Genomic DNA, 13,397 nt, shown 5'->3' on the forward strand with positions numbered 1-13,397 from the left:
TCCATATATATATATATATACACATATCTATATATATATATATATATTTTTTTTTTTTTTCCAAAAACTTCTGTCTTCTGTGGTAAGCTGTGTTATTTTCAGAGAAGCCAGTAGATTTACTCATATTTGAAGACAAGTCACGTAATGAAAAGTCTAGCCACACTGGTAGATAGGGTGTAACATCGCTCTTGGCTCAGCCCTAATGTGTGTTGTGAGAAAGATATTTAAAATCTGAATTCTTTCAGGAACACTACTCCTCTTGCCCAGAGGATGCCCAGATATTTGGGCAAGGATGCTGAATCTTAGAGGTGCACGTTGTAGTCTCAAGGTGGGACCATGTTAGAAGCTGACATTTCTACAGCTCATTCATCTGTGTTTGAAAGACACATGACATACAAAGGTCTGATAAAAAAAGGACTGCTTTTCATTTTAAGAAGGAATTGCTATTATCAGAAATGCCTGTAACGGTGATAAAACTGGCTACAAGGCTCACATATCTTTAAGCATTTATTCAATTTCATTTCTAAAATGAAGGTTATAAATCAACTCCAAGCCCTTCCTGAAAAATGCTGTTATCCTCCAAGCTATTATGAGCATTTACAGAAGAATGATTCTTTTCTGTGAGATGTTATGAGAGACAGTTCATACTTCAAATAATATGATTTATAAGTTGAGATTGTGAAGCTAAATTTAATAAAGCTCAGAGAAGATGCATGAACCTCAAAAGGCTTTTTAATATAGATCTTTTGGAGTTGAGATGCTACCCTTGTTTTATATTAGCTGTTCTGTATTCTTGTGTATGCTAGCGTTACTGATGGAGAACAGCCGAATTATCCACTACAGAAGGTTTACTTTCTTTTCTCTTCTCTTTCTTTCCACAGGAATTTAACTGATGACAGATGGCTTACCTATACCTCATTTCTTCTTTGTGAAGTTATCATGTATAACAAAAGGGCTTTCTAGTCCTTATGTTTGTTTTTTGAGTTGCCAACTTTTCTCTTTCATGATGTAATTCCTCAAAGAAAGATTAATGTGCTTGGTTAGTATTCCTTTGGGTTCAAGGAACTGTTGGGAGATTTACCACTATATTAATTTTTTATATATCTTGAAGGTCCAGATAATTAACATTTGAAAATCAGCACTTCTGGCCAGGGATAGTTTCACAAACTCATGAAAAGGTTGTAATGAGTAGAATTTCTTCCAAATATGTTTTTCAATATGGATTTGGGATTTAATATATTGAATTAAAAGACATAATATTTTGTTTAATTGAAAAGCCAAAAAAAATTGATAACACCTAAGTTATTTTTATATAAGATGGTACTTTGTAAAAAAACGCAAGTATTTTACTTATAAAATTCCCTAACTTTTTCATTGTGCTTATCCCTTCCAGACAAAAGTACAGCGGATCAGATCCAGACTGCCTTCCTAAGCTTAAATCTTGTTTCTTACAACTGGGGATTAGGTGAGGGAGGAATCTAGGGGAAGGGACAATGCAACCAAAAGAAGTACCTAATTTTGCTTTCAAATCAATGGAGAAATGCAGGTTTTTCTGAAGAGTTTTGAAATGTCATCCAGACTGGTCCAGCCAGATAATTACTTTTCACTGAGATTGCAAGGTGCAAATAAGACAGATTAATTTGTATCAACAAAACTGTTGGCACTGTCATCATGTTTTGTGCAAAAAACTAGGAGTCAGCTCATCTGGAATGCAGGAGGCACGAGCTCTAGGCTTCCCTTAGTGTGGGCAGCCATATCGTCAATTTTTCCCAGACTACATAACTGTTTAACCACAACCCCACACAGTGTTTTGTGCAAACATGCTTTACTACAGTTCCTCATCCAAAGTTTGTTTTCAGTTTTTATCCAATCACAATCCAATGTAAAATACACATACACGACAATTAAACAATTCTGGAAAACCTGTGCACTGCTATTTACCTTGGTTTGGGTCCTGCCTATAAGTGAATTTCTGACTTTCTCTAGAGGGGTTAGTGATTTTTTAGTTAAGTGAACAGAATGTCAGTGTCTGGCTACCAACATGGGGGCTGCAGCAGAGAATGACATGGCAGATTGGTACTTACCTTCTCAGAATAATTACTGCTGAATATCCTTGGGAAATCAAAGTTACATACCCCAGCTAAGTAGGAAAATGCCAATTAAAATTAGCAAGCTAACGGGATTTCTGAGTTTTAGTCACCAAAATCTTTCCTTAGGCAGGATTTCTGAAAACTGATATACACCCTTAGGGAGTGTGATAGAGCCTAGAAAGACAGATCAGTCCAAAACAACCAAACCAAAAAACCCTCAACATTTACACAAGCTACAGCTGTGTTATTGCCCATACACCATGACATAACTATTTCTTGTCTAAATAATATTCCAGTTTTTGAAGCAAGGTAGAGTTCCTGTTACAGCTCATTTGTGCACTTACAATATGATTAACGAAATGAACAGAAAAGAAAACTAAGTCAGAAAAATGAAACACAAATCGAGCTGTAATTACTATGGAAGAAATGGAACTCCAACTGTTCCCTTCCATTACTATGCCAGGAGTTGACTCATAAGAGGAAATCTCATGGATTTCTGCTAATAATCTAATGTGAGTTACAGCTACAATACAAATGTATTTGATGCAAATTATTATTGTATATAATGGCAAGTAAAAATACATTAAACAGATTGCTAATTCACCAACAATCAATGAAAATGTGTTATTCTAAGGGATTGTTGCTGGCAACACATAAAACATGTTTAAGGAATATTGCATTTGTACTTGCAGTGTTCCTTTTTCATGGTAGTAATTAAACAAATAAAATGTAGTTTCAATTATTAAATAAATACATGTACATAATATGTTTAGGAGCTTTATATGCCTTAGTGTTAATAGAACAAATGAGCACTATGTAAGAGTCACTTGTGGTTTTTTTGGTTTGCCCTTGTTGTAGTTCAATAACAGAAGTCATTATTTGAACACTATGTGTACAACACCTTGAAATTCATGCAAAAGTCTGGAACACACTAGTGCAGTCTGCAAGTATAGACACTGCAGAAATACATCTGAAATTATTTCAAATTCATTTAGGATTCTGCAGGGCTAATTATAGAAACATATTATGAGCTGGCTACAAAGAACAGGTTATTTGGGGTAGTCTAGATTAATTTTGGGCAGGCTTGAGTTCAAGACTTTGCTGTGCTAGGCCAGGTTGAAATATAGATACTCCAGTAGTTCAGTAGCTCAATCTGGAATTAGGGCTTCAAATCACCAGACATCTGAATGTGTAACATTTGAGGTGAAGACTTCAGCTGAAAATACTAAGTTTCAATGAAATTATTTTTGGAAAATTTTCTACAGTTCAGCTGTGTGTGTCCAAGTCACTGAATCTCAGTAGAGTCTCATATACGTGGGGTTTGACTACGTAGTTGCCTACCTTCAACAGGAAGGATGAAGGTCCCTAGAGTAGGATGTCCTACTCCCAGTTAGCCACTACGGTTCCCGTAGTAGATGAAACACGCTGGGGAGCATTTCCAAGCATTCAGGCCAGCTGGCAAGGAGCAGCTTATGCCTCTTCTGGGAAGTCTGTCTGTTCCCTAACAAAGTTCTTGCAGCTGAAGGCTGCTGGCCACACCACATTGATCTGTGGGACACTGACTCTGGAACTATCCCAGGAGCTGTTTGGGAAGGGGCTGGCTCAGACGGGACAGGTGTGTGCCAAGGGCCAGTCCAGCTGCATCAGGCAGCACCCGAGAATGTTCCTGGATGCTCTTTTACCTACTAGTTTTACCTTCACACATTCATGTTTTGGCCCTAAGGAGAAGTAAAGTATGTTGTATACACGAACGTTTCAGACTGCAAAGTACTAAGGTGTTAAGGCACCAGGGGCTGAATGGTTGCATAAGCAAACTGCATGTGTTTGCAGGACTATCTCTGTGGACACTGATTTTACATCCATATATGTGTTCAGATTATTCCATGTTCTTCTGTCTCATACCATAGACCTGAAAACTAACCTTGGTGACAGGGAGACAGGACTCTTGTCTGCTGAGCTGGGTCACAAGATTTAATGCAAGCAAGAAATTTCAGGTGTCATCAATTGGAGATGACCTGCCATTTACTACGTGATCTAATGGGTGGGTAGGCTCCCCCTGTGCCTTCTCTTCAAAGAAAAATCTTGTCATCTACTCTAATAAGATAGACTGATGAACTATAAGCATCACTAGAGGCATTGCATACAGAACATTGTTAGTGCACTGGCACATTTCAAATAGTGTCCTTTTTGCCTGAAATGTTTTGCAGAATACTACATTTCTCTTTCATTTTCTACATTTCTCATACACACATATAGTATGACATTTTAGTCTTAAGACCTTGTGAGAGTATTTCAGAAGCACAAGATGAATAAATTAATTATTTACAATGAGAATTGTCATCACACACAACACACTTTAAGGTATTGCTTATTTTGAATTTAATTTTTGACCTGAAAAAAGAAAACAAGAAAGAATATTTACTAGCTGGTCAAAATTCAGTTATTGGAATTTAGCATAATTTTGTTTTACAATAAATATTTGATCTTTCATCCTTCAACATTGTTATGTTTACTGAAGTATCTTGTAAATCATGTTAAGCTATGACTGTTTCTGCACAATGTTTAGTTACACAGTGGAAATCTTCACTACTTCTTGTTAAAGAACAAATGTTTGTCTGAGTTCAAAAGAGACTAGGTAAATGCAGGAAAGAAAAATCTACAAGCTCTTAAGCACAGATATACCACATCTTTGGTGAAAAAATCCCAAGAGTACAGGTTGCTGGAAAAATATACTGGAAGAGTTTTGTATTACAGTCACAGTGTTTGTATATTTTTCTTTAAACCTCCAAGAGGATATTAGGGTAGCTCAAGTTTGATCATCCTAGGTCCTTTTTGAAGTAATTTTGGTATCAAATCCTTTGCTGGTTTAAGTGAGTGCAATTATCCTAAAGCTGTGTTCACTCAAGGCAGAATATAATTTGGCTTTTAATTCATGAAAGGTGCTAAACAGGCAGCAAGAAATTTTTCACCTGTACAGGTCAAGAGTGAGTTTAAGGATGGGTAAAATACTGTAGGTTAGGCATTGGCCTCTAGTAGGACAGCTAAAACTCAAAAAACAGAAGGTCTATTTGCACTGTGGCCATCCACAGAAAACCAGCTGCTCATGAACCAAATAATTTTCTTATCGTAATGGTTTATGTCCCCTTTTTTGGGCTATATAGGTCATTTTTAGATAGAGGAGAAAAAGTCTGCATCCCATTGCTACTATCACTACATAAAAGTCGGCAAATATTTTAAGTTGGTGGTGTAGCTGAATCTAGTCATTACTTGACCAACATTTTCTCACAGTCCTATGTGACCAAAGCATGCAGTGGTTAGCACAGGGAAAATAAGTGAAATTCCAGGTGACAGAAGGATACTTTTCTGCTGTTCCATGTCAGCGATTTTTTAAGAGTAATTGAGTTTTGAATTTCCTCTGAGTAAAGGAAAAAAAAAAATAACAAAATTGTTGGGTTTGATATTCCACAGCCTTATAGCAGACGTTTAGTCCAGGTATTGTCAAAAACAAATGATAAAGCTGGAAAGAACAACATGTTTCCACACACCATTGTAACAATCTGGAGAGAAACCAAACCAGAAATGAAAAGACGAATGTGATGTTTAAATATTCTGATGCAAAAGGGTACCTTTAAAATATTCATGAAAAATAAAGCCCTCTGAAAAATGTAAATACCTTAAAAAAAAAAAGAGTTCACCAAATTTATTTGTGCTCTTCAGCCTTCCACAGCCTGAACTGATTCAGCAATAAGGAGGGAAGCAAGAGATCCTCGATAGAATTTTAAAGGTTTGCTTACCATAGATTGACTAGAAAGGGATGCTCAAGGCCTTGCATTATCTGTAGCTCCCGGAAAACATTTCGAACTTCATCTCTCTCAATGCACTTCTGTTTATTCATGTATTTCATGGCATACATTTTCTTGGTGTCTCTCTTCTGTACAATGCACACCTAATTGACAGCAAAGGAAAACAAGAAGTGTGACACATATGGAAAGGAAATTCAGTTGTGCCTTTGAAAAAAGGGAACCTTTTACAATATTTCAATAATCCAGATCTGAATGCCACAACCTAGGAACACCTCTAGAAAGTTCACCTTACAGCTCTGCAGGGTTCTTTGTAATAGATTGTAATGAACAAATCTACAAAAGAACATGCCATTCCTGCGTAAGAAGAAATGGGCACCCAGAAAAGTGGCATAACTATCAGAAGTTCCATGGTAAAGCTGGGAGGAACACACTCAAATGGCTCAAGTCGCAGACTATCTCATTAGTCACAGAAAGTACTGCCTCCAGCCTAGGAAAATGCACAATCATTGTCCTTATTCCCTCAAGTCAATAGAGACATCTTGATTACTGCCTCATAAACATAGTCTACATTCACAAGGCTCAGTATTTCATCTGAATATCAGAATTATGCTCCCTTAATTATTGTTGAAAAGAAAATGAATTTTTGTACAGAGATTCATCATAATACTTTTGAAGTCACAAGAGACCATTACAATGATTTAGTCTCTGGCAGTAAACTTCTTTAACTTTTTTTTTTTATAAACATCAAATAATTTTGTAAGTGCAGGAAGAAAATCTTAGTCAAGAGAACTCCCGTGTAAGGCTTGAATAGTTTTTGCCTATGGTAGTTTGACTTGCGAATGAAGTTGGAGAGTGTCACTAGCACCACATCCGAGAAACATCATTTTAAATATGATTTCTAGTAACACTGAAATATAAGATTGTTCCACAACTCATCTCCAAAGGTGGTGTAAATCTCATCCTTGTAACAGCCCTACCTCCTCACATAGAGCAAAACTATAACTCCAGCAGACTTTTGTTCTGAAGGGTTTTTCCTGTTAATTTTTAGAGTGACAGTCTGTGTGTCTTCACAGCCAGGAGAATACTAGCTGGAAATATTTTGGTGCAACATTTGTATTACTGATACAGCCATAGGCTCCGATTAGAATCTTTCATCATCGGGATATATACAGACTATGTACTGGAAGCATCTGGTTTAGATATCAAAACTCTGTAGTACCCTTCAATTGTGCCTTTGAAAAAAAGGAATGTTCTGAAAAAAGGGTATTCTGAAGGATTCAGTTGATGTGGGCACTATTATTTTATATGTATAGTTGTGCACACATACATGGACAAACAGACACACTCCCATTTAACAGTATATACACATATATACTCAGGGATCAGATTAGAGCATGGTGCCAACTGAAAATAAATCCGTACATTTTTAGTCATATTTTGAGGAACTTGCATGCTCAAAATTCAGAAATAGTCTGAAGAAACTAAGGAACTTCCCACAGCTGAAACCTCTGACTTTAACAAGGTGTCATCTGGATTCTGGACCTGGTCATGAATGACCAGCACCAGGGTAAGGATCCTAGGAAGATCCACTGTGTGGTCACTTATTTCTCAGCTGTAGAGGAAAGACTCCTGGCGTGTACCATCAGCATATTTTAATTCCCCTAACTTTTTCCAGTCCCTTTAAGAGGAACTGGGCCAGGGAAACCAAGCCACGTTTATTTCTCTGCAACTCTACTTCCATGAAGTTTGTCCTTGAGCTCAAATCTGCTTAAAAGATAGGAGTTAATAGAGTACTTTTAACATATAAGGATAAGGTGTGATTAAGCAGAGTTTCTAATTACCTTTCTTAAAATCAGGAGATGTTCTGCTAATTAAGAAAAATATGGATGTCAATGTTTTGGTTTGAATCCATCAATGTTGCATAATGGCGAGCACTGAAGTTCTGATAATTTGTCTATCTCCTTGAGCTCTTACAGAAAGTCTGAATGTTGTGATGCCCTTAAGATAACTAAAGGTTCAAACTCATATGGAAAGGACCCAGGCTATTGAACAATGGGGAACTGGGGCTGGCCTTTTGGGGGAAGAAGAGGAGCAGCTGGGTTTGAACTGAAATGAAGGGATGGGAATTAATTGTTCAAGCTTCCACATGTACTTCAATAGTATAAGCAGAATTTGCAGGGGCAATCCCTCACATCCTGTCTGAGATTACATGGACACTTCAATTTAGTGATTCACATTATAAAGTATGTTTATTAATTATGGCTCAGAAACTGAATCCAGAAGTTCATTCACTTACATGAATTTGCAACATGATTTTCATATGAATCTTGGCCGAGACTGAGGTGTTTGAACAGTCTCCTATTCCATTACATGAAAAGCCTCTCTATTGAACTGTTGGCTAGTGGGACTGGTGAGACAATGTGGTTTTACTCTGCTAAGGATTACAGATTTGAACAATGGAGCAAACTACGATCACATGCAGCACCTAAACATGTAATGTAAAAAGGTTTTAAAACACTGCTGTGACTCCAGAAGGCACTCAGTTCTCCTTCTGCCAGTAAAGACAAGGGTACCCAGCACAGCCAAAACAGGCCTTCTGTTGCTAGTAGAAGCTTGCCTGGCACACAGCTTTAGAACAGAATGATAGTAAACATATTCTAGCAATGTGTAACTATGCACATCTCTTACCATGGTTTCGGAATCAATAGGATTTTAATGAACATACTAAAGCTACTCCCTACTAAAAATCAGGAAATGCAAGCTGCATCCATATGGATATTATTGTGAAAAGCACCTGACATTGCTATGGCAGTGCTGAATAGTAGTGAAGATCCTCCCAACATTTTTGCTGCTGGCTTTCGCTCTGCTTTGGAGCAGTACATGAATGGGCTGAACTTTTCCACTACTGCAAGAAAGAAAGAAAAAGCCCTCAAGCTTTTCTCACATGTGCAGTCTTAATGGGAAATGTTAAATTTGTTGTTGTTGTTGTTGTTCATGGTGTAAATTCTTTCCAAAAGAGTCATTTTTAAACAGGAACACGCAGGTGCTCTGGCACTCAACAAACAAATTCTGTGATGACTCATCAGTGTGGAAGTCTGTACAGAATTGCCTTATTTACACATATCAGTATGGACGCCTGTCCCGCACATATTACTGAAACATCCTCTTTCAATTTTTCTGTGATTATAATTTACCAAAGCCCAGACAGTGCCCTGCTTATACTGATATCACTGCTTCAGCAGTCTCTATAGGTGATGCTTCAAATCAAATATGTGTCACAAACTCAACAGCTATCCAGCTTCACAACGAGCAGGGAGGGACAGGCACATGCATTTCCACCTATGATATGGGTCTAAACAGGTTCAGGGGACCATTTGTAGAGGGATGGTTCCTCAACTAAACCCCTCTAAAGAGACTGTAGAGGACTAGCTTGGATGTAGGCACCTGTGCTATGCGTGTTTATAGGCAGGCAATATGAATCCCCATTAATTTTCTTTGGAGTTATATGATTCTTATTTTTTAAAGTGTCTTGTGAAAATATTCCTTTTCTAAAGAGAAGTTTTCTACATGTCTTGGCTGTTACTATCTTTTTTGTATCTGGGAAAAAGTAACAGTGAAATGTCTTCAAAACTATCAGATTAAAACAAATTTGATCACAGCGTGACTTGGAGTCACTTTCAGAGTGAGGGGAAGAAAACCAATAGATTATTACTTCATTTATTATTATGACTTAATTGACCTCATTTTTCAGGAGCAACATATGCTATAGTCCACTTCTGATCCACCTTCTTGGATTTCTTCTGATTTCACATGCAGAAAATAGAGCACCTACAGATCAAGTTTGATCTGCAGATTAATGGCTCACACAGACACTGAGAGTGCTTTGGGTGACAAAGTGCCTTGTGGTCTATTTCAGAGCTAGGTAAGTGAAGCAAGAGAATTCCACTGAGTAAAACTGGGCAGAATTTGCTAAAGGTTTGCTGCAGACAGCTACATTGGCTAAGCAGCCATAGGTAGCTTCAGAGAAGCTCTTCCCAGAGCAGAAGATGGGGATGGCTGAAAAGTTTGACTTGCTGCAAAACATAGATTTCTCCTGTTTCCCACCAACTTCAGATGACTTCTAAATGCCATGTGTTTTGTCAAATGAGAACAGCGGGGAGTGGGAGCACTTAGTTTCAATAAAGCCATTTTGGTCTGAATTTGCTAGATGAGTACTTAGGCTTCTCATGATATGGTTTCATGACAGGTCATAAAAAAGAAAAGATACAAACTTCAGTCAGGGAAAGCTCCTCTGTGCAAGGTCACTGTTAGGTAAAGAGTTGAGAGCTGAAGTGCACACCTCATCTGTGCTCCTGTGTTACAATCTTACGCATCAAGTATGTCAGGTCAGAAGATCATATGTGGCACCTATAGATGCCATGAGTAATCACAGCCCACCAGAGGATCTGTGGCACTGCATGAGCTGAGATACTCACCTAGACGTAGGAGACTATGAGACAAAAATCAGCTGTATGTTTCATACTCAGTGTGGGAATTGACAAACCTGTTATGAAGCACGTACCTGAAATACTACTACCTTGTCTGTTCTTCCCCACGTACTCTGAAAAATTAATGTCCATAGTCTCAGCCTACAAGCAGACTTGGAGATTTACACAAAGAAGCTGAAGAATGGATGTCATAAGTTTAGCTTTAGACTGCTAGGGAATTTCCTTGAAATATGAGGATTCACTCCCAGATTCTCATGAGCAAACCATGACAGCTGGAGCAGGGATTAAGCATCTGTTTAGTATAGCTTCATATCAACTCAAGATAAAAAGAAGAAAAAATAGGTGTTTATACTGTCAAGCAATATCAATATTCTGCAGTTGTGCATTACATTGCTTTTAGGATAGCAGTATATTTTTTCTGAAATACTTTGCATATTATTTAGTAAAGTACCCTCAATGAGTGCAGATGTGGTTCTGGGGTCCCATCTGGTTTGCACCAGGGTAATTTCAATTACTTCAGCAGAGAAAGTCACTGTTTTATACAAACAAATTAATCAGAACTAAGTCCTGTGTCTCAGCATGTTAGACAAATAGGAGAAAGTGTTTGAACATTGAAATCATAATTTGAATTTAATCTAAGGAGGTCAGATTGTTCAATATGCCTACTCTCATGAACAGAAAACTTGAAGAAAATTGGTATTATAATATCCCTGAAAACTAGCTGTTGTACCTGAATACAAATTATTTTGCACCAGTAAGTCTGCAATTATATGGTTACTGTTGCAGTAAAAAATAATAATTCCTGTATTTCACCTAGTCATTTTTGTACTTACAGGGTGATCCTCATAGAAATAATTTTTTAAATGTTTTGTTTGATGGCTCTACATATAGCTAAATGTAAAAAATTAGCCAGATTAAACATGATAGAGCATTTTTAAGATATCATATGGCATAAATAAATATTTAGAGTAGTGTTGGGCATTTTTCGTTTGAGTATTTTGAAGTGTCTGCTTCTGAATTGACATATGAAGGGAAATACTTAATACATGAATAACACCTGTTGGACAAAATTACTGACCTGACCTGCTTCAAATGTATTTGGAAATACTAATACCTGGACCATGCCAAGCATAACTAGCTTTAAAGTCTTTAAAAAATATAAATCACTGTTTCCTTTCACATATGAGGGCACCAAAGCATAAGCAAAGTGCTCCCTTCATCTACCTAGCAAAGGAAGGTAGAAAAAAGAAGCAAGCCTGGTTGTTTCTGGAAACGAGAGCATGCTCTTTGTTTCTCTTCCCTCCATACTCATTTCCTACCCTACTCACAACTGCTGTGATGTATTTGCACTTTTTCTGGGGAAGATGCTACAATGCATAAAAGACCGCACCTGCTCTCAACATGGCCCTAAGAAACAGAGTCTACTGACTTAAAGCAGGTGGCCACTCCCCAGAAAAGACAAGCTCATGAGATAAAAAGCATTTAACACCAAATGGCCTAGGAATTGCTTTAACAGCAAATATTGGTACTGTGAATTCAAAACGCCCAAGGAAAAGGCAGAGGGAGCTGCTTTCTGAAGCTAGCTGGGAGGGACAGAGCATAGCTACTGAGGTTGGCCCCAATGGAAGAGAGAAGGTGCTGAGAATCACCTTGAGCTCTGTGCACAAGAGTGAGCTGAGCTGCATGGAGTCTCTGCCATATCAGATACCTCCTGCAGCAACATCCTGCAGAGGCCTAAGGTTGCTGTAGCAACCACAGTAATTTAAGAAATATTGAGAGAGAGCAATTGTACCAGCAGCAATAAAATAAAAAAGTAGAGCACATCTTAAAACATCCTCCTGCTCTCAGAAAGCAGAAAAGGCCACAGAGCAGCCATAAAGGAAGAAGGCAGTTTAAGGAAAGCGTGATACCCAACACAGTTTAAGAAAGATGTGATACAGAACAAGGTGTTAAATGTTGCAGGATGATAGAGCACAATAGAGCCCAAACAGTAAACAGTAAGTCAATAGAGATTAGAGGTCTTGCATCATTAGTTGCTGTTTCTGCTGCCAGGTACTTCCAGAAGGACAGTAATAGGAAAAGTCACTAGCAACAATGCTTCTAAATGAATGGCAAAAGCAAGACTGACTCACAGAGGAAGACACTTGAAATGGTGACTGATTTACCATGTTGTGCTTTTGGCTATGGTATAATCGGTCATTTTAAAATGGGTTTCTTTCTTTCTCTGTCTGTGGAAGGAAGAACAAGGTGATTGGTCAGAAGTTTGCATTCATCTGGGAAAAATAAGCCTGTTACACCAAGGACTCTTCCATTGCATTTGACAGCTGCAAAATAAGGATTTAAGTTTAGAGAGGACTTATGTATGAGTCCTGTCTTGCATTAAACATGTTCTCTCAGGGCTGTGAAACTCTATTGTCACCCACACAGATCTCCAAAGCAGGTTCACAGGAACACTGCAGCCATATGAACTTACAAGAAAATCAAATGTTTCTAGAAATGTCATAGAAACATTCACCAGTTTTCTGAATGCTATGGAGAAGAGTGGATTCAACAAACCTTTGGAAAGCATGTAGGCTTGTTTTATTTTTCTGCATTATGTGGAAGGGTGAGAGCCCCTTTGAAAGGGCAAAGAGAGTAGAGGTGTAAATGGAGAAGCTTTGAAGAAAGGAATGCAGATGATCTGTGTGGTGGTCAGCATGATTTGGATATATCTTTAACTGCTTATCCTATACCTAACTTGTACTCCTGGACCTCCGTTTAGTTTGACATGACAGTCCATCATTGTCACGTTGTATTGTGATAATAAAAATCACAGATCTCTAGATGCCCTGATTTTTGACGGATTCTTGAGCACCATTCTGTACTAGCAACGTATTCTCCTACTGAACTTAAAGAGGATTTATTTTGGAATCTACTCAACCAAATAAGGACCACGACATGAAGGACCTTGCTGTTCTATGTGAAGTATTTCAGGCCTCTGTAAAAAGAAAGTCATTTTTCTGCAGGGAAGGCCAAGA

General features: G+C 37.9%; 1 protein-coding gene across 3 annotated transcripts in view; it reads right to left on the reverse strand.

The window, feature by feature from the left end:
• STK32B (serine/threonine kinase 32B) overlaps positions 1-13,397 on the reverse strand; it is a 197,972-nt gene that overhangs the window by 130,538 nt on the left and 54,037 nt on the right. For all 3 annotated transcript variants that reach the window (XM_071808572.1, XM_071808571.1, XM_065836970.2), the window contains exon 3: positions 5,885-6,036. In XM_071808572.1, coding sequence (XP_071664673.1) covers positions 5,885-6,003 — 119 coding nt within the window. In that variant the 5' untranslated portion in view covers positions 6,004-6,036. The remainder of the gene's footprint in view (positions 1-5,884; positions 6,037-13,397) is intronic.

This window comes from Patagioenas fasciata, chromosome 4 (genome assembly GCF_037038585.1).
Source record: "Patagioenas fasciata isolate bPatFas1 chromosome 4, bPatFas1.hap1, whole genome shotgun sequence".
NCBI classification, from domain to species: domain Eukaryota; kingdom Metazoa; phylum Chordata; class Aves; order Columbiformes; family Columbidae; genus Patagioenas; species Patagioenas fasciata.